Source organism: Mustela erminea, chromosome 4 (genome assembly GCF_009829155.1).
Source record: "Mustela erminea isolate mMusErm1 chromosome 4, mMusErm1.Pri, whole genome shotgun sequence".
Taxonomy (NCBI): domain Eukaryota; kingdom Metazoa; phylum Chordata; class Mammalia; order Carnivora; family Mustelidae; genus Mustela; species Mustela erminea.
The window spans coordinates 34047166-34068053 of record NC_045617.1 but is presented as its reverse complement, the minus strand read 5'-3'; the positions used below and the strand labels follow the sequence as shown (position 1 = coordinate 34068053).

Sequence of the window (20888 nt, the reverse complement as noted above, 5' to 3'; positions counted from 1 at the left end):
TGTTTAGATTATTTTATACATATAATACAATAAGTATAAAACATTAACCTATAATAAAGCATGAATTACTGATACAGTAAAGCAAAGACATATGATTAATTATGTATGTTGAAATTATTCTATTGAAATTTAATCTCTTTTTTAAAAGATTTTGTTTGATAGAATAAGAACGAGAATGAGGTGGGGAGGGGCAGAAAGGAGAGGACAAAGCGGACGCCCAGTGGGCAGGGAGCCCTACCCGGGGTCTTTTTTTTTTTTTTTTTTTAAGATTTTATTTATTTATTTGACAGAGAGATCACAAGTAGGCAGAGAGGCAGGCAGAGAGAGAGAGAGGAAGGGAAGCAGGCTCCCTGCTGAGCAGAGAGCCCAACGCGGGACTCGATCCCAGGACCCTGAGATCATGACCTGAGCCGAAGGCAGCGGCTTAACCCACTGAGCCACCCAGGTGCCCCTCGGGGTCTTGATCCCAGACACTGGGATCCTGACCTGAGCCCAAGGCAGACGGTTAACTGACTGAGCTACCCAGGGGCCCTGAAATTTAATCTCCTTCGAGATTCAAAAACCATTTAGTGTTTTCCTTGCCTTAATGTGTGCAATACATTTTCAGTTCTCATTTATGTTGTCATGGAAAAAAGCAATAAACATGTTTTCTGGTATTTGGATACTAGATAAATAGGAGTGTTGGCTTTTTTATGGGGAAATCGTATCATGTATGTTGTTGTAAGTGGTCTATCAAAAAAGATTTAAAATGGAATTAAAGGGCTATGAAAACATAAAGAAAAATAAACTATAGAGATTAATAGGTGTAATTGGCAAGAAGCAAGTAAAATGATAAGAGCTGTATGTGAGAGGATAAAACAACAAGGAAGTGAGTGGCAAATAATGCTTAATCACTGAAGTGCTCGTATGTCAGTGTACAGAATTACAAGGTGAGAAGAAATTAATTAGAAATGTTCATTGAAGGGTCACGTGGGTGGCTCAGTTGGTTAAGTGTCTGACTCTTGGTTGTGGCTCAGGTCATGATCTCAGGGTTATGAGGTGGAGTCCAGCGTTGGACTCCATGATGGGTGTGGAGCCTGCTGAAGATTCTCTCTCAACCTCTCCTTCTGCTCCTCCCTGCCCTCTCTCTCCCTCTCAAGAAATAGAAAAAAGAAAGAAATTTTCATCTAGAATTAGAAATGACTTCATGGACACTCCAAAGGTTTGAAGGAAAAGAGCTCATTGACTCATTTGACAAATTCTGATTGAGCGCCTACTGCAAGCCAGATAGTATGTAATGGTTGTCTGAGATAGATACCTTCATTTTGTGCTTGTGCTTATGAAAACTGAGGCCTAGGGAGGTGAGGTAACCTGGCCAAGGTCACATAGCTACTGCAACCTTAAGGCTCAAATTTTATTTATTGGACTCCAAAGCCCAGGTTCTCTACCCCTTGCTCATCTGCCTCCTACTCTACTGAATACTCAGTGTCAGAGCAAGTTAGAATGACTTCTGGTTCTTGAAGAGGATATGACTAGAACTGGGGGAACAAATTTAACATTTCACTTTACAGATGTTAATTTTGAGGAAAGAGAATCCTGTGTATGCCTTCTTGGGTTACTCCATGCATATGTTTGCGATTTAGAGGATTAATAAGCAGAGTCAAGCTGATTGTGTCTCAAAGATCTTACTTGAGCTCAGAGACAGATGGCAAAGCTAATTCCAACAGGGGGTTTCTGATACCCCAGGTTCTCATCCAAGGCTTAGGCCACCAGACGGAATCCCCTCATTATTAGGTGAGGAGCTTGTCTGCTTGCTTATAGGTAAAGGTTTGCTGGCAGCATAACATTCTGGAGGGGGCTGCTAATGGGACAGATAATGGCAAACCCAAAACCGAAGGCTGGGGTTCATGCAAGGACCAGGTGGACAAGAGCACAGAGCATTAGAGAAATGAATTGTGTCAGCAAAGGGGCCAAAGTTTTCTATTGGAGAAATACTGATAGATGAACTGAATAATTCAGGAAGGCATAGAAAAAGGAATGAGGCAGAGATAGCCAGTTAATCCACAATGATTTATGCTTCCCTTCTGGAATTGTTGCTTGGAAGTGTCTGCTCATCCAGGGACTTCCTTTCCCAGCACCCCTTGCATCTTGGTGGGGCCACATGACCAGTTCTTGCCAGGTGCGTGTGATTAGAAGGTGTAAGCTATTTGCAGGATAAAGTGGTTGTGAGCAGATGTTGCTGCTCCACAGTCTTTTTCCTCATCTGCAAGCCAGATAGAAACTCACGGAGCAGAGCCCTGAGATGAAAAGAGCCTGGACACTAAATAATGGGGAAGGTTGCTCAGCTAGGAATACACACACTGGACTGTGTCACGAGTGAGCGAAGCCATGAGAATTTGGGTTTATCTGTTCTAAAACTAAGATTATAATGTCACATCCCCTTAATTCATATAGAATCATCAACAGACTCAAGGAATGTATGAAACTATGACAGTGTGGAAAATGGCTCTGAAGGCAATCAGGAAGAGAATTTACAGTAAGCGTAATTAATGTTTAATGAAGAGAATTTTTCATTGCTATGCATATCCAAGGGAAAAAACGAGGGGAAAAAAAGTATGAAAAATAACACAACATGGGTTGGCAGAAATTAGACCAAATAATTTAGTAATAACAATATATATAAATTGTTCAAGGTCATCCAAAGGCACAAACACAGATTCATTTAAAATATGAAACTAAGTATATTTTGTTTACAAGAGAAACATTGCAGAAAATATATATTAGTCAGACACTAATGAAGTATGTGTAATGATATTAGTATGACACAAAGTAGAATTCAAAATAAACAGAATTAGAAGGAACAGAAAGTGATATTCTGTGCTGATCAAAGTAACAATCTATCAAGAAGGCAATAGTGATGGACGTATATCTACTTACTATAAAGCTTCAAAATATGAAAATAATAGGATCATAGAGAGAAGTCAATAAATCCTCAATTCTGGTTGGATGTTTTTAATACTCTTTTCTCTGAAACTAGCAGAGCATGTAGATTAAAAATAATAATAAATATTAAGATAGAGGATCTGGACCACATGCATTTTCAATGCACATGAAACAGTTATAAAAAGTATAAAAGTTAAAAAAGTTATAAAAGTTAAATAGGTCATTCTGACCACATATTGAGTAGGCCATGAGGAACTCATGGAAACCAGGAATCAGTAACAAAGTTAATAGTCTTATCTCTCATACACTTTAATTTTTTATTTTAAAGATTTTATTTATTTATTTGACAGAGATCACAAGTAGACAGAGAGGCAGGCACAGAGGGAGGAGGAAGCAGTCTTTCTGCTGAGCAGAGAGCCCAATGTGGGGCTGGATTCCAGGACCCTGGGATCATGACCTGAGCCAAAGGCAGAGGCTTTAACCCACTGAGCCACCCAGGCACCCCGATTTTTTTTTAAAAGCACTCTGCACAATTCACGATTTAAAGGGAAAATGAGTGTTGAAATAGCAAAATATTTAAGTACCAGTTAATGGATTTTTCTTAATACGGATTTGGAGGACAACTGTAGCCTTTTTGCAGTTTGGGTTCCCTGGGTAGAAGACTCTCAGAGACTTTAGTGTGAAGATCACTTGGAATCAGCACCCACAGAGGGAGGTGAAGAAAACAAGGTTGAGGAGAAGTTGATCTTTGATGTTAAGCCCAACAATAGTCTCAGCTGACTCTACAGGGAATTCTGAAGCTAAAATGCCCTTCCGTATGGATGGACGTGGCCAGGACTTCATATTCTTGCATCCATCAGTCATTAGCTGTGGGCTACCCAGGGAACGGTCTTGGACAAGGCATTCTCAGTGGCGGAGGCCATCCTCAGCTTCCCAGAAGCCGGGACCACAAATTCTTCTGTAAAGAGGGATCTGGGTGAGGGACGCCCGGGTGGCTCAGTTGGTTAATCAGCTGCCTTCGGCTCAGCTTGGGATCGAGTCCCACATCGGGCTCCTTGCTCAGCAGGGAGTCTGCTTCTCCCTCTGCCTCTGCCTGCCATTCTGTCTGCCTGTGTTCACTCTCTCTCCCTCTCTCTCTCTCTGATAAAATAAATAAATAAATAAATAAATAAATAAGAGGGATCTGGGTGACACATCACAGTGTCCTCTCCAAGCTTTGGCGCATCCATTTAAAAATAGGAAAGACCCAGAATAATGAACTATATTTACAACTCAAACATTGGAATTATAAAATAAATGCTAATAAAATAGCTGAAAGGAAATAAGGATAAAAGAGGTATTCATGAAATAGAAAAAATTAACATCAAGCATTTTTCAACTATTTTTGAAAAATATGAATTATTTAGGAAAATTTTGTACAAATGCATTCAAGAACTGTAAAAAAGGAAGAGGCCATATATAAGAAGCACAAGGTTTTTGATATAAAAAAATTAAAAAGTTGATATTTAGAGGCGTAAAAATGATTATTAGAGCTACCATAGAAAGTTTATACCAATACACTTCAATACCTTGGCAGATATGTTTCTAGAAAAATAGGAATTAACAAAATTAGACCAAAAGACAAGGGAATTTAAGAAATTACTGTAGTATCAAGAAGTAGCCACACGCCTCTTCAGAAGGACAATGGGCCCAGAGTTTTTACATGTTAATGCTTCCAACTCTTTAGTTAACAGTTATTTCCTTTATTAAATAAACTTTTTTTTTTAAGTCTGAAAGAAAATGGAAAGCCACCCCTCACTTATAAGGCTAGCATAATTCTATTGCCAAAACACAAGGGCAGCAAAAGAAAAAAAAAGCCATATCTCACTTATGAGCATAGATAAAAAATTGTAAATTAAATATAGCTAAATCCAATAATCAATTTTCAGTCCTCTTTTTAAAAAACTCATCATCAGCTTGATTACTTCCTATTTCTTGAAACACTTTTTTCACTGGGCTTTTGGGTTTTCCAGGTTTTCCGCCACTTACTGGCTGCTATTTCTCTATATTCTATTCTGGTTTTGCCCCATTTCCCCAACTTCTAAAAATTAGAGTGGCCAGGATTCAGTTTTTGCACTTCTTTTCTGTCTGTACCAACTTTCATGATAATCTCGTACTGTTCCATGGCTTTACTGGGCTATACACACACACACACACACACACACACACACACATACACGTAATATACATATCTATGTGATTATATAAAATGAGGTACTAGGAGTCTCCATCCCGTTCTGCTCCATTGAACAGAACGAAGAGGACAATAGGATCTTATATATAGGGAGAGAAGCTTATTATAAGGAGTTGACTTATGCAACTCTAGAAGCTAAGAAGTCCCAAGATCTATGCAATCAGAAAGCTGGAGATTCAGGGGGACCAATAGAGTAGTTTCAGTCTAAAACTTCAAGCTTGAGACCCAGGAAGAGCCAATGTTTGAGTGTGTGGCCAAAGGCAGGAAAAAGTCAACATTCTAATTTGAGGGCAGCCAAGCAAAGAGAATCCTCTGTTGGTGAGCCTTTTGTTCTACCCAGGCCATTAACTGATCATACGAGGCCCACCAACATTAGGAAGAGAAATCCACTTTACTCAGCCCTTCCATTCAAATGTTAATCTCTCGCAGAGATACCGTCATGGATACACACAGAATAATGTATGACCAAATAGCAGGGAACTGCATGATCTGCTCGAACTGGCAAAATTAATCATCACAGATGATGGCTCCCAAATTTCTATCTCCAGATAGGACCTATTCCTAAAATGCAGAATTGGTATATCCAATGACCTATTCATCATCTCTACCTTGATGTTTAAGAAGTATCACAGGGAAGCCTGGGTAACTCAGTCAGCCTCTGACTCTTGACGTGAGCTCAGGTCCTGATCACAGAGTTCTGAGAGCAAAGTCCGCCTAGACTGTATGCTCAGTGGGAGTCTGCCTAAGGATTTCTCTCCTGCTGCCCCTCCCACCATGGTCTCTCACCCTCTCTCTCAAATAAATACATAAATAAATTTAAAAATATTCTTTTAAAAAAAGATTTTGTTTATTTATTTGACAGAGAGCAGGAGAGAGAGAGAAATACACAGGGGGAGCAGCAGAGGGAGAGAGAAAAGCAGACTCCCCGCTGAGTAGGGAGCCCCATGTGAGACTTGAATCTAGGACCCTGGGTCATGACCTGAGCTGAAGGCAGATGCTTAACTGACTGAGCCACCCAGGCACTTCTAAATAAACCTTTTTAAAAGAGGTATCCCAAATCTAATGTGTCCAAATCAAACTCCTGTTTTCCGGCCACAAACCTGCTCCTTGCACAGTATTCTCCATTTCAGTTAATAGCAACTGTTGATGCAGGCCCCAAACCACCCTGCAATTCCTGACTCCTTTCTCTTGCATCCGAACTGCCAACAAGTCCCACGGTGCTACTTTCAAAATTTATTCAGACTCCAATCACTTGTACTACTACCAGCTGGTGGAAGCCACTATCTTCTTATGCCTGGGGTTTTGCAAAATCCTCCTACTTTATCATTCTCCTTCAGTCCTCGATCTCTTGGAATCTGTTTCAATACTGCAGCCCCAGTGATCTTAATGAAGATACAAGTCAGATTATATCACTTTTGCTCAGCCCCCTCTGATGACTTCTACTTTCACTCAGCGTAAAAGCCAACCTCGTTTGTTTACCTGATTCTACCTCTTCAGGCCTCCCTCCACTCCAATCACAATGGCCTCCTTGTTATTCTGCAGATACACCTGTCAAGCTCTCACTTCAGGGCCTTTGCACAGCCATTTCATCTCCCTGCATTAATCTAGGTAACCACATGTGACTTGCTCCTTTGCCCTTCTCAGGCTTGCATAAATACTACTTTTTCAGAAAATAAGACTTCAGTTTTTATGTATGATAACTTAATTTTTAATGAAGGCTATATTCATGGATTATGTATATTAGTAAAAAAACAAAAAACAAAAAAAAGCCCAGTAAAGACAAAAAGCTACCATTTCATTTTTTATTAAACTTTGGGGAACCTAAGCCACAGCCCTTTCCCCTCTGGGGTTTGGATCAGATTTATTCAGTAGTGACAAGAATGCCTGGGTCCACAGATAGAGTGCTAAACATAAAACTTGTCCGCAATACCCATTTCAACATACATAAGTAAAAATGATCTTTGTTGAAACTGTCATTTTGTTTGTCTTTATCCACACAGATCTCTCTGCATAATTGCTGGTGTGGGGGTGGAAAGCAGAAGGTTGCTCAGAGACATGGAGCGCTAAATTCTGGTTTCTTCCCATGCATGAGAATATGGCGTTGCTGATGCTGAGATCGAATTAAAAGCCAGGAGAGTGATGATTGTACCAGCTCCCTAACATAGAACTAATTAGGTTCTTAGGAAATGTGCACTGCTGAAGGGGGAGTTTAAGCACTTAGTCCAAAAGACTTGTGACCCAACAGACACTTAGCTGTTTTCTCAGATCCAGCTGGCCTAGTCTTACATAAAACATATCACCCAAAGCCACTAGGGAATCAGGAGCCAGGGAAAACTGGACACCTGGCTGCTCATAAGTTTTGAGTCCTTGGTTAATTAGTTGGGAACCTAATGTGGTAGTGTATGGTCTTGTCCCCTCAACTTATAACTCCAAAAATACCAGACTCTGGTTCAGAAAGGGGGATTTAACATGCTGCAATTGACTCTTCTTAAGGCGATGGTGGCTTTTAAAATAACCTACAAACAACTATAGTTCCAAGGAACTGTCAAAAATGACAAAAATCACCCACAGTTCAAATGTTCTCGATTTTTCACCTAAGTCATAGCTGTTGTCCATGAGTAGTTGTTGGCTTTCTGCAACTTGTACCTGATGAGCAGTCCTTTAGTTAATATCCACCAAGAAGAGGCCTCGTGAAATAGCTTTTAAATCTAGTCAGAAATAATAACACCATTAATGATGTCCTTGACATTCAGCAAAGCCAAATTAAGCACTCAATCTGACATTTTATAGACAGCCTATTACAGACTAACACTTGGTGGACATTCGATAAGCATTAACTGCCTGGCTGACCAGAAACTGGTCAGTTAATAGTCTTATCTCTCATACACTTTGGTATGGTATAGAAACTGCTGTAGAGGGAGAGGCGAGGAGGCCGATTTTAGATATCTTGTGGGATAGGGCCTCCTGAGCACCCAAGGGTGTGAGGGTTTTTTAAAATTTATTTTAAAAACAATTAAAATAGCTTCATAATCTCCTTTTAAAACTGAACACATTCCTTAAAAATAGAATTCCCTTTGTCAGTTCAAGGTGAAGTAGCAGTTGATGGTGGTGGTGGTCCAACGTTACTTCCTTTTTAAATTGAAAGCTGAGAGTCTCTGAAAAATCATTGTCACCTTCCCTTTTAAAATTGTTTGCATCAGTGCCAGTGAAGTCATTAACATTTCAGATAGGATGGCGGTTATTTTCATTATTGTGCTGACAGTGCAGTGTGTTCGTTATGGTGGAAGCACGGTGAACTCTGGTCTGTGTTTTAGTCCCTCATTTGAACTGATTCACTTCTCCTGAATATAAATATTATAAAGCTGGAAAAAATATTTGCAACTTGAAATAATAGCTAACTTTTAAAAAATCATTTATTTTATGCCGTCGTTGTGCTAAGCTCTTTATTTGCTGCCAGTGTGTGTTTGAAAGACTATTTCATTTTTGCCTGCCATATCTTTTTTATCCTCTTGAAATTATAGCTTGCACGCTGTTTTATTTAAAATCACAATTTCACTCATGCTTATTTAATCACAGTGATACAGTCAACCTTAGCTTCATCTGAAAGAACAAGAGTGCATGTTTGAAGGATAATAAAGCTGATGAAAATTTCAAACCTTTAGAAATTGAATATTGAGTCAAGACAGATGGTTTCTAAAAGGGGGCAAGACAGCTGATCATGTGAATCAGATGAATTGATGTAAAGAATTATTGGGATCTATAGATATGCCCTGATTCTGTTCATCATTTTTTATAAAAAACTGATTCAAAATGAAGTGTCCACACGGGGAGGACCCAGCTGCTTGTTGAATCAATTGCTTTTAATTACCCCATCTGATGTTGACTGGATTTGGGGCCTGCATGCCTGGATTCCTCAAGGATTGAATTACCAGCATTCTTCTCATTTAGAGGCATGTGACTCCAAAGTGATAATTGAGATTTCCATATCAAATCATTCATATCACTTTAAAAATTATGTATATGCACATACAAATTTTCATAGGACTAAAAGAAGTTCTTCAGTTAGTTACTTTTTTTTTTTTTAAGATTTTATTTATTTATTTGACAGAGAGCACACATAGGCAGAGAGGCAGGCAGAGAGAGAAGCAGGCTCTCCACTGAGCAGGGAGCCTGATGCGGGGCTTGATCCCAGGACCCCGGGATCATGACCTGAGCTGAAGGCAGCTGCTTAACCAACTGAGACACCCAGGCACCCAGTTACTTTTGAGAAGTATTAGAACTCTTGAGGACTATTTCTAAGTTATTTTCTTTTCTTACTCTGTAAGACATGGAGACTTTGCGTGTCACCTGTATGACACAGCATCCAATGTGTTTGCAGAAGTGGTGGACTTGAACATATATGACAACCGAGACACTTCATAGTACACTGGCCTGTTCTGTCTTGGATCAGGAACGTTCCAATGATTGGTTGCTTAGCAACTAATGGAGTTAGAAGAAACTGTGTGTGAGCTGGGTCTCTGTCCTCATCTGTGTATAGCCAAATAATGGGAGAGTAGCCTTAGCATGGATTGCCTGACTCACAACTGTCAAACCAATGGGGATGAATAAAATGAAAAGTGGGAGAGAGATTCTCCAGCTGGGCTGGGTACCCGTATCTGTAATTGTCCACACCCTATTTAATGGTAGCACACTGAAGTAACAGATAAAAAGAGGACATTACAAATAAAAGAAGAGCTCCTGAAATTTTGGATTAAATTCTGAATAGTGGTCATTAATTACCCTGGATTTTTAAAGAGAAGAATGATTAGTATAATTAAAGCAATTCCACATTATTATCAACATTCTTCCAAAAACTTTTCTGGAGCCAAGAGGTAAGAGATTTTATGTGATGATGTCATGAACTCTAAGACAGAAATGTTGTGTTGTATGCTTGTACATATGGATACTTTATGATGCAGGGCTGGTGCTTCTGTTCCATCTCCCTTCTTTAGACCTACAAGAGACATAATAACAAGATCCTGACCACTCTCAGTTGAGTCTGGATTTGGCCTGACAGCCAACCAGGCTCCAGGCAGCTAGAGATAGCAGACTAGGCATCAACAAGGTGCCAGTGCCTTGTCGTCCTTTATGGCATATGGAGACTCCTTAAAAGCTTCTGGTTTTTGAATTCCATAGGAACGGGTCTAGGGGGGTGGGGTTGTGTCACTAGCAGCTCCATGATGGCCACATGAAATTCCTCTTCAGGCAAATATGTTAAGAAGGAGATGACTCAGATAAAGTCAGCCAGGGCCACTGGGGAAAGGAGAATGTCATGACAGATTTACCTGAAGGCTGCTAACACCACTACCATCCAAGAACATAGGACAATTTTCTCTTCCTGAGGCCTTGTTCTTGAAACCATGAGTCTTCTTTAACTTTTATTTCCCAAGTAATAATCTCTCTTCCCACCCAACAAGATGTAGTGACTGATCCTCCCTTGCTTGGATTTGGACTCAGGTCTTCTACCCAGATGCCAAGATTTCGCACTGGCCTGGAGTGCTAACATTTTATAAATCAGAGAATTTGGATTAGGTGCTCATTCCATGGGGAGACTTAAGAGCTGTGACCACACATCATAAAAGCTCTCAAGCAACAGAGGGAATTTATTGAAATTCTACGAGGACAAAGGGGAGAAATTTGTCAGAAGCATGATTATGATTCAGTTTTCTGGAGGTAGTACTAATACTTCCTATTCTCATGCAAAGTATTGGATGTCTCATATCTTTAAATATTCAGATACGCAAGGAGTGTTGCAAAGAGCAGAGGACTGACTATAGCTGTGCCTCTCAAATTTTGATGTGCACATGGGTCACCTGGAACTTTTGTTAACATGCACCTTCCATCCAGTAGATATGAGGTGTGTCTGAAATGCTTCATCTCTAATAAGTTCCCCGATGATGCCAGTGCTGCTGGCCCAGGGACCACACCTGAGTAGTGAGGGACTGGTGATCTCTAAGGTACCTTCTAGTTTCAAGATTCCATTGACAGAAGAGAGTCTAGACTTTTAGCCATGATGCTTAAGACATGCCCAGTGTGGTTTTGATAAGCACCATGAGAGCCTCTTCTGAGTCTTACAGAATCTTCCCTACATGCTTGTCAAAGGGACACAGAATCCCTCACTTGGCCTCCTCAGTTACTCCACCTCTTATTTTTTTCTTCAGGCTTTCAGACTCTTCTGATATAACTGTCCTCTGAAACTTTCCTTCTTCAGAGCCAACTTCCCCGGATTTGTTCAGACTCTGTATCACATCGGCTCAGTCACTTCTTGACATGGGCCCCAAATTCTGTTTTAGGACGGCTGTCTGAGTGGAGGAGATTCATGTTTGGTTTTGGATAGTGTGTCCTTAGTAGATCTTGAAAGGCAGGATTGTGTCCTATGAGGACAGAACAAATGGTCTCTATGTGAAAAGATTCATTCAATAACGACTTATCAAATTTATTCAATAAGGAAGAGTAAGCATCATCCCTAAATATCTGACAAAACAGACTTCTTTACATGGTGGGGAGTAAAGATTTGAAATCCATACCAAAGAAATACAGCCATAGACAAAAAGGGAACAGAAGCACCACAAGAATGAGCAGAAGTCAAAGGATTCAAGAGCATGACCCAAGGCCAAAACCAGATGTGTGGATGCCATTTTCCATCTTCCAGAGTATGTAACCATTGACAAGGATAAATACCACTCATGGATAGTCTGAGTTCATGATGGGCAGCAGTTTCTGACCTTCACAAATTTACTATTTCTTTAGCTAAATGAAAAAGACCTTGATCTGTCTCCTTTTTCTATTCCATTCCCAAGAAGATTCAAGTAGTTGAAATACAGCCACATCTAGGAGGAGGAGAATTCTAAAGAGAAATAGAATAAGCCGTAATCATGCTGGTTTTGAAGGGCTCATTATCACTATGTAGTTAATTTAAGAAGCAACTGTGCCAAGAGCAAAGCTGTGAAATACAGCTAGATTCTTTGAATAAACAAGTTACATATTTGAAGATGTTGGGGAAAACCAATATGCTTCAGTTTTTAGCGTGTAAGGTGAATTTTTCTTTATATGGTTAAAGTGAGGGAAAATTGGTGTTTTAAGAAATAATTAAATGTGGCTGCTTAATTATAGGTATTGTAATGTAATTTGGTGTTTTCATTTGTCCTGATATTTTTTTCTCTGAGACTATTACTATACTGTTGGAGGAAGAATTAAAACAGCTACAAATATACTGGGGGAAGACCCCTGTAACCAAACATCCCTACTCTTGTGGGCCATTAAGCTCCCCAGATCGATTGGATTACTTTTGCGTTTGTGAAATAAAGAAGGTAAATAGTCCAGTTCAGCTGTGGTCAGGAACATCCTCCCCTTAATGCCAGGGAAATGGGCCATTGTGGTTAATTGAACAGTCTCATTAAGTGAGATTTACCACCCATTCTATATGGGAGGTATAACCAAAATACGATGAAAGGTAATCACCATTAACACTAAATTGAGCAAAATGTAATCTTTGTTGATTCAGAAGTTAGCTCAGATCTCTGTAATGACACATGGCCACTGTAAACATCACTAGTAAGTAACACTAGTTACTTGTCTTAATGAAAGATGGGGTCAGGCTGGGTATGCTGCCATCATTGCAAGTTGCTTTTTTCAATAGCTTTCTTAAACTTGTTTGCTTATTTTTGGTTTAACTCTCTCATAAAAGATAAGGGTTGAGTGCACTGAACACAGAGCAGTTATTTCATCCATAAAATCATCTGGATTCCTGATAAAATGGAATTCACTGTACCTCTTGCCCATGTCCAGGGCAACTCCAAAGCTATGTGTAGTTTCTAGGTGAAAAGATCCTATTTTACCAACTTCAAGTGCTTGAAAAGGTCTGTGTTCTCATCTTTGAAGACACAGTAGCATTTCCGCTGGTCAGTTTTGGGGCATCATGTACCAACCTAAAATGAGTTGTAGTTCATCTTGTGACTGCGTGACAACTAACATGACCCAAAGAAACTTGATTCATGCACTGTGGTTTTAAGACTTCATTTGCATCATTTCTGTGTGAAATATAGGAGGCACGACACACTATAAATCGACAGTTCTCTCTGTGGTTGGCACTTCAAGTGGACTGTGTTCTCACAAACTGGGTTTTCAATTAGAAAGATTTGTGGTGGTGGCAGCACGTTATCAGCCAAGAGTGAGCTGTGACAACTGTAAATCTCAGCCTGGCCCAGGCTTTCCCAAAGACAAAAACAGCATGAACCGAGGACGAATCTGTGCAGTGCTTCCATATCTCTAAGCAGAACCTCATCCCGTGCTTTGGCAGAATGTTGTGGCTTGATAGAGGGCATTGCCATATGTTCTTACTTTTTTCTAAATGTCTACAAGTGAACTAATTTGTATTTAGCTTATGGTGGGTATTCCTTCTCTTTAACTGTCGCTACTTGAGCTACTTGTCTGAAACACCTTGTACCCAGAAAATTATTTCCTATGTCAGATTAATTATTTTTGTTTACAACAATGTGCAACAGCTGAACATTACCTACAGCTGCATCATCATCTGAATTTTTGAAGACTGTGTTGGTTCATTCATGCATGCATTCATTCATTTATTCATTTATCTATATATATTGCATGCATGCAAGCAAATGTGAGCATCTAGGGGTGAGTGAGTAAGGAAGTGAGTAAGCAAGAGTACTCACCACAGTGAGTAAGGAAGTTATGGTACCTACAGTTCATGGCGCTTACAGTTTACCTTTTCAGGACATTCAGTGGTAGAAGACAGCACCCATGGTCCCATCACCTCTTTTACTACCAAAGGATGCTTTGTCCTTCCCTGTGGGCTCTAGAAGCTCTCTTGACATTGTTTCACAGGCTCTTGACATTTCACAAGCTTTACTAATTGACAGATGACTGGGTTCTTCCTTCCTTTGTTGGTATCCAGTGTGACTTCTTCTAATTGAGGTGCCTTGTAAGTTTATTAAACCCAAAATACAGACCTTGATTTAATAGTTTCCTTTTTTCTTCTCCTTAACTGGTTTTATAACTTTTAAAAATTACCTTGTTTTAAATTTATAACATTAAGTTTCTAAGACTATATGATACAATATCAAAATGAAGGTTGTATGTTTATGGAAATGGCAGTGATGGTTTTTATGATGTGATCAGTCCTCAAATTAGGGAGTAGGAGTAAAGTCCTGTAGCCCGACATAGGGATTTTGAGAGGGACTGTCACTAGGAAAGTGTTTGAAAGGAACAGAATTTGGGCAGAGAGCAGAAGAGAAGCTGTTTCTTAGCTCTCGTTCCAACTGGGATCCAAACAGACATGGGAAAGTAGGGCATTCAGCTTGGATTAGGGACAACCTCATGACAACCCTATGAAGTTTGTATTGTCTTCAGGAACTTTTTGCATTTCATTAACCTAGATAATCCTTCTGCAGTTTGAGTCATTTCTGTCAACAGTGGAGTTGATGGAGAGCTGCAGGTCATCATTTCTGGTGCAATTGCAACTTGGAAGATCTGAAAAAAGAAATTAGTGTTGGAAATATTAAAAATTGAAACACCATGTAATAAAAAACAGATGTGAAGAAAAAAAAAAACCTGCAATTTCTTCCAGTGTTTTGTTTTGTTTAGCGGAGCTGTATGAAGTCTAGAAGCAAATTCAGAATTACACAAATGGGAAGTCCTTTTTTATTGTGACTTGTGCTTTTTAGTTCCGACAATTTATTGATTTAGTTTTTTAAGTAGGCTCCATGCCCAGTGTGGGACCTGAGTTCAGGACTCTGAGGTCAAGGGTTGCATGTTCTTCTAACTGTAAGAGGTGGATGCATCTGGTTTTGACTTTGGATCTTTCACAAATGCATAAGTAGAATTCATTTACATTAAAATCAGTTTTTTGATAGCCCTTTTTATCTTTAGCTAAACTTGATTTCAAAAACAAAAACAAAAACAAAAATCCTCAGAGAGTATATATCACTGCTTTTAACCAAAGAATACATAAAAGAAACTTAACTCTATTTCCTTGTTATTACAGTATGTAAGTTTCACTAAGACCTTGCCGTATGCAGGCACTATTACCAAATACTTCATATATATACACTGTCATTTAATCTTCAAACAAGTTCATGAAGTGGATAGAATTTTTGGCCCATTTTCCAGATAAGAAAACTGAATCCGAGAGGAGTTATGTGCTTGTCAAACCTGGAATAGTTTGATTACAAGTTTGCCTTTAATCACTGTGGTTCACCAAACCAAGGGTTACATGACTTCAAATCCAGTGTTCCTAACCAGTCATGTAGCACCTTAACTCTCTCTAGTGGCCCCAGCAGCAAGCCAGATCAACTCACTAATTCACCAAGTTACCAAATACACCTTATTGACCTTTCACCACTAACAGCTGCTATAGGAATATCGGATTTCATTTATTCATGACTAAGTAAATTCCTGAAAGTGAAATATTCTACATGTTTGCTATTTAATATAGCAAATATTATTGTGTATGTTACATATTACATACTCCCCATGTCTTCAGGATTTTTTCAATGATTAAAAAATTTTTCAAATGATAAGGGAGCAATAATTGTGTACTTCTGACAATCAAAATATTAGCTTTAAATTGAGCTAACAAAGAGGATTCTATTCATTATGAAAATTCAGAACTCTCTAATGGAGTGAGATAGAAATGAGAATCTGCAGAAGAAATAATGGACCATCAATTAATACCACCACTCAGGGGTGCCTGTGTGGCTCAGTCAGTTAAGCATCTGACTGTTGGTTTCGGCTCAGGTCATGATCTCAGGGTCATGAGATCAAGCCCCATGTTGGGGTCTGTGCTGGGTGTGGGGCCTGCCTGGAATTCTCTCTCTCTCCTTCTGCCCTCCCCCCCACCGAAAAACAAAACAAACAAAAAACCACCATTCAATATATGTTAAAGTGTACAGAATTGTGAGGATCAAAAATAAATTTATCAACATAAAAATTGCTAAGAGAAGGCTATTAATACATTGGCAAAACCAGAAAAAAATCACATATCTAGAATTAAAGAAATTAGTGTAAAGTAAAATATTACCATATAGTTGAGTAAGGGGGTTTTTCCTCCACTTTTTATTTTATCTCTATGAAGTTAGCTAAACTGCAGAATTTGAAGGGACAGTTCCCTTAAGACTTCTATCACTTCTGACACCAACTGCAGGTTTGAAGGAATTCCTGAAACTATTCTCATATTCCATAATTCACTAGGAAGTCTCACAGAACTTGCTATAAGTTTTTATACTCATGGAAACTGGCTTATTACAGGGAAAGGATATGAATTGGAGTTAGACAAAGAAAGAGACATATTGGACAGAATCCAGAAGGGGACCACATACAGAGCTGCTGGCGGTCCTCCTCCTGTGGAGTCATAGTCTATCTCCTGACCACGCTAAGTAACAAAATGCACAGAGGACTGCCAACCAGGGACAGTCACCCAAACTTTTGGTATCCAGAGTTTTTACTGGGGCTCAGTTACACATTACCCATGTGATTGACCTTTCACCTCCAGCCTTGCCTAGAGGTCAGGCTAGTACCTTTAGTCTCCAGTTCCCCTGGAGGTCACAAAATCCCATCATAAATCACACTGTTCCCAGACAAACAAGGACCTCCTATCTGGCAGGATATTCCAAGGGCCTAGAGATCACCTTCCAGAATTCAAGGGAAAAGACCAGAACTTCCTTTGGGTAAGGTTAATTCTTCCCTATATAGATGTATACATTCCTAAATAGTACATTTCATCATTGGTAACCCAAAACAGAATTTTCTCTTTATACCTGCTAAATCAAACTTGTTCCATATGTACAAATTATTGTGGGTTAGTTGGTTTGGTTTTTGGACATGGGACAAACCAATGCATTTTTTAAAAATTTGTCAAGTTTCATTTTTTTAATTTTTAAGTTTTCATTTGGCAGACTGATCATCCAGTAGAACTGATTTGGAGAATTGTTTTGGGACAAATTAATTTTCACTAAGGAAATAGAAGTTCTCAAACTCAAGTGAGGATCAGAGTCACTTGGATGGCCAATCATAATGCACATTGCTGGACCCCTGTGTGAGTTTCTGATTCAGTAGGTCTGGGCTGGGGCCCCTTGGAATCTGTCCTCTAACGTTCCCAGGTGATGCTGATATTGCTGGCCCAGGGTCCACATTTTGAGAGCCACTGAAATAGAATGTATGCTACGTGGCAGATGAGAGGAATGAGGTGTGTCATTGAGATGAGGCAGAAAAAAAGGCAGTAAGTCTGTCATGGACCGTCTGTCCTGGTCTGTGTAGGACTTTGTCTCATTCTCTTGGTTTTTAAGTTCTGTAACTCTCCATCTCTCACATTCTCTCCCACCTCAGGCAATGTTCAGTCTCTGTATGGTGGAAAGTGGAGCCGACGAGGTGAATTTACACGGTGTGACCAGCCTTGGCTTGAAGCAGGCTCTGGAGTTTGCATACACAGGCCAGGTATGGTACTTTGTGTCTGAAAGGGTTAACATTTTAATTGCAACTAACCAGTGGGGATTATCCTTGAGGTATGAGATTTAGATATTTTTCTTGTTATTCATTTTGATGTTTTAAAAAAAGTTCACATCTTGATTTTATAACAAAAAGGATGGAAAGGTGAGTAAAACAATTTGAGTTTAAATATGACTCCGGAAACATAATATTTTAATCTGAGCTCAGAGGCTTGCTGGTATAATTTTAAAACAGCCTAAAGAACCCTCTTATGGGAAAGAGTTTGCAAAATAACTTAAACTGTTATTACTGAAGCTCCATTAATCACAGCATCATTGGCTTAAAAAAAATGTAAAGCTCCAAGAAGCTGTGTCTAGCCCCTTGGTTTCCTGTCCTCCACATATCTCAGAGTCAGGGTCTCAAGGATTAGATTATAATGTGACAGTTTGAAAGCCAAAATTGTTCTCTATTAAAATTGTCATGGGATTTACAGAGATCTCCAGAGAATATCCATTTTCTTTTCTTTTCTTTTTTAAGTGAAAGAATAATAATGTTAACTAATGGAATATGAGAACCAGGTCAACATATGACTCTCAGAGAAAATTGAAATTAACCTGCATAAAGACAATAATGAATCCAGATCCAAAGTATCATGTTTCTTTACTAGTTTTATGTTGTTGAAGCCAAGATGAAAACACACAGAAACCTTCCTTTTAAAATTGTTTTTAATTGAGGTATAGCAGACATATAGCATTCTATTAGTTTTGGGTGTAGAATAAAAGGATTCCATATACGTACTACAGTAAATTTAGTTAACATCCGTCACCACACATAGTTACAATTTTTTTTCTTGCGGTGAGGACTTTTAAAATCTACTCTCTTAGTGTCTTTCAACTATATTAATAGTATGGTTAACTACAGTCACCATGCTGTATATTACATCCCAGAACTTACTTATCTAAACCTGGAAGTATCTACCTTCGACCACCTTCCCTCATTTTTTCCACTCCTCACCCCCCATTTTCATTTGAGAACCACTCAACTAAATCGACCCACATACAGACTGGATGCTTACTGTCTTTTATAAAGTTTTGTTTTGTTTTATTTAACTTAGGTTTAGTGTCTTCTATGCTAGAATAAGGACCTCTTCTCTTGGCGGACCCAAATCCCAGTGGGGGAAAGAGGCATAGACGTAATCGTATGTCCTCGTTGTGTTGGGAGATACAATAGAGGCAGAATACAAGATACAGTGGAGACAGCAAGGAGAGATGTGGTCAGCTGGGGCCATCAGTACAAACGGTCACAGAGAAGGTGGTATTTGGGTCTTGAAGAATGTTGGGAGCTCACTTTCCTACTAAATTTCCCTCTTTAGAGGCTTTTTAAACTATATGATATTGTCCATTTTCTAGAGCTAGTAGAGTTTGAGATATGTTTCCCGGAGTGATTGAGGCAACTCAGAAGTTGAAATAAAATAGTGGGTAGAAAGGAAAAAAAAAAATCCATCAAGTAGCAGGTGCAAAGGGAAATATAAAAGAAATAGATCACAAATTCAGGGTCAGCCCAGCCAGATTTCATGCCTTAGGAAATTCATGTGGACAGTTAGTTACTGTTCAGAGCTGCCAAAACTGATTCCTAGTGAGGTGAGTAAATTACATGTTGGATGCTTTTTGTTCATAGATGTAAAGAGAGATACTAGCTCTAAATTGTGTCTTGTGTAGGTTTTTCTCTTCAGCCTAAAATATGATTACCCCTGCATTTGCTCACCTCTGAAGTACTATTGATAACCCATAGCTCATACTTTGCTGGTGTGCAATGGGAATGAAATGGTGAATTTTGTGTTTTTTTGATAGAAGTACCCACACGAGTAGCTTTTGTATTTGGCTGCATTAATAATGGAAAGGTTTCAGCTTGTAAGTTATAGGCTGCAAAACATTTAAATCATTAGTAAACAGAAAGGTGAAAAAATGCTATAAAAGCTGGGGTAAAAGACATCCAGATATAATAAGTGTCTGTCTTATTGTTTGCCTTGATTGCCTGTTAGTTTCTTTCACAATTACGTATGTATAATACCTGTGTCCCAAAGGACTTATGAAACATGGACTGAAGGGTAAGAAAGGTAAGAAAGGTAAGAAAACTGCTTGAGAAGTTTGCAGAGCAACAGCCCTATCTCACTGCTTAGGAGTCATACGCACATATTCCAGTTTTATGAGTTAAAAAGAAAGCCAGGAATGCTAAAAAAAATAAAATAAAAAAAATAAAAAGGCAAGCCCTAGGGCCAGACCTGGAGTTTCATTTATTCCGTCCAGTGACCCATTGCTGATGTGTGTACCCACGGAGCAGTAACAGGCCTGTGGCATAGAGCAGGAACTCATCTGTACAGATTGTGTCCAGAGGGACAGGAAGTGGGCTGACATTTCATGGAACATCTTCTGCAAGAGCAGGGGCATTGCCCTGGCTCCTTTATGTGTGCTGTTTGACCTAATCTTCTAGACAGCTCTGAAGAATGCAGTGATCCCGTCACGAGGAGGATGAGCCCAGGAAGGGCAGGGAATGACTCAAATCACTCTCCCAGTGGATATGGACTCAGTGAGTCAAACCCAGTCCTCTTAGCTTCAGAGCCATTGTCCCACCGAGGAAAGGTTAAGTCATCTTTGTTCTACTTTGTTGAAGGAGGCAGGGAAGCATTTGGACGTTTCAGAAAGTGAACCCTTGATGGTTCTCTCATCCTGGGTGCCTTTGCAACACTCAGTTCATAAGGGCTCTGAGTTGAACTCGATGTATGATGACTCATTGCTGCACAGTGGAAATTGATACAGGCTTTCTTGGATGGCATCCATGGTACTTTGCTCTCTTAAACACCAAAATGGCTTTATAATAAATCTGTTTTCCCTTTGAGACATGAACACAGATAATGGCAAAAAGTGAAATTGCAGTATGCTTGGGAGATGCAAAGAAGCTGCTTTCTCTTACTCTGAAACTGACGTTAGCATTAGGCAAAGACTTCGGCGTATGGAAGCAGGAATCAAAGCATTGCTCTTCAATTCCTTAATTGTTAAGTACGATTGTGGATATTCACTAATATTCACTAATCTGTTGTCTTCAGCCATGATATAGATTTGTAAAATCAGGGTTAACTTTGAACTTGTCTACCTCTAGCTATTTCTGCTGACAGTTGATTATACCTTTAGTCAGTAGTAGTAAGCGTAGTATAAAATGTAAGTATTTTAAATGTCTGAAGATTCTTGCCATC

The 20888-nt window shown here is 39.3% G+C and overlaps 1 protein-coding gene across 11 annotated transcripts in view; it reads left to right on the top strand.

Moving 5' to 3' along the window:
- Positions 1-20888, top strand: part of KLHL32 (kelch like family member 32) — a 243931-nt gene that overhangs the window by 78173 nt on the left and 144870 nt on the right. For 9 of the 11 annotated variants that reach the window (XM_032339003.1, XM_032339000.1, XM_032338998.1 and 6 more), the window contains one exon: positions 17540-17647. In XM_032339003.1, coding sequence (XP_032194894.1) covers positions 17540-17647 — 108 coding nt within the window. Of the gene's footprint in view, positions 1-9451; positions 10027-16761; positions 16882-17539; positions 17648-20888 lie in introns of those variants that run through there. The other 2 variants (XM_032339001.1, XM_032339002.1) reach the window with 2 other exon arrangements.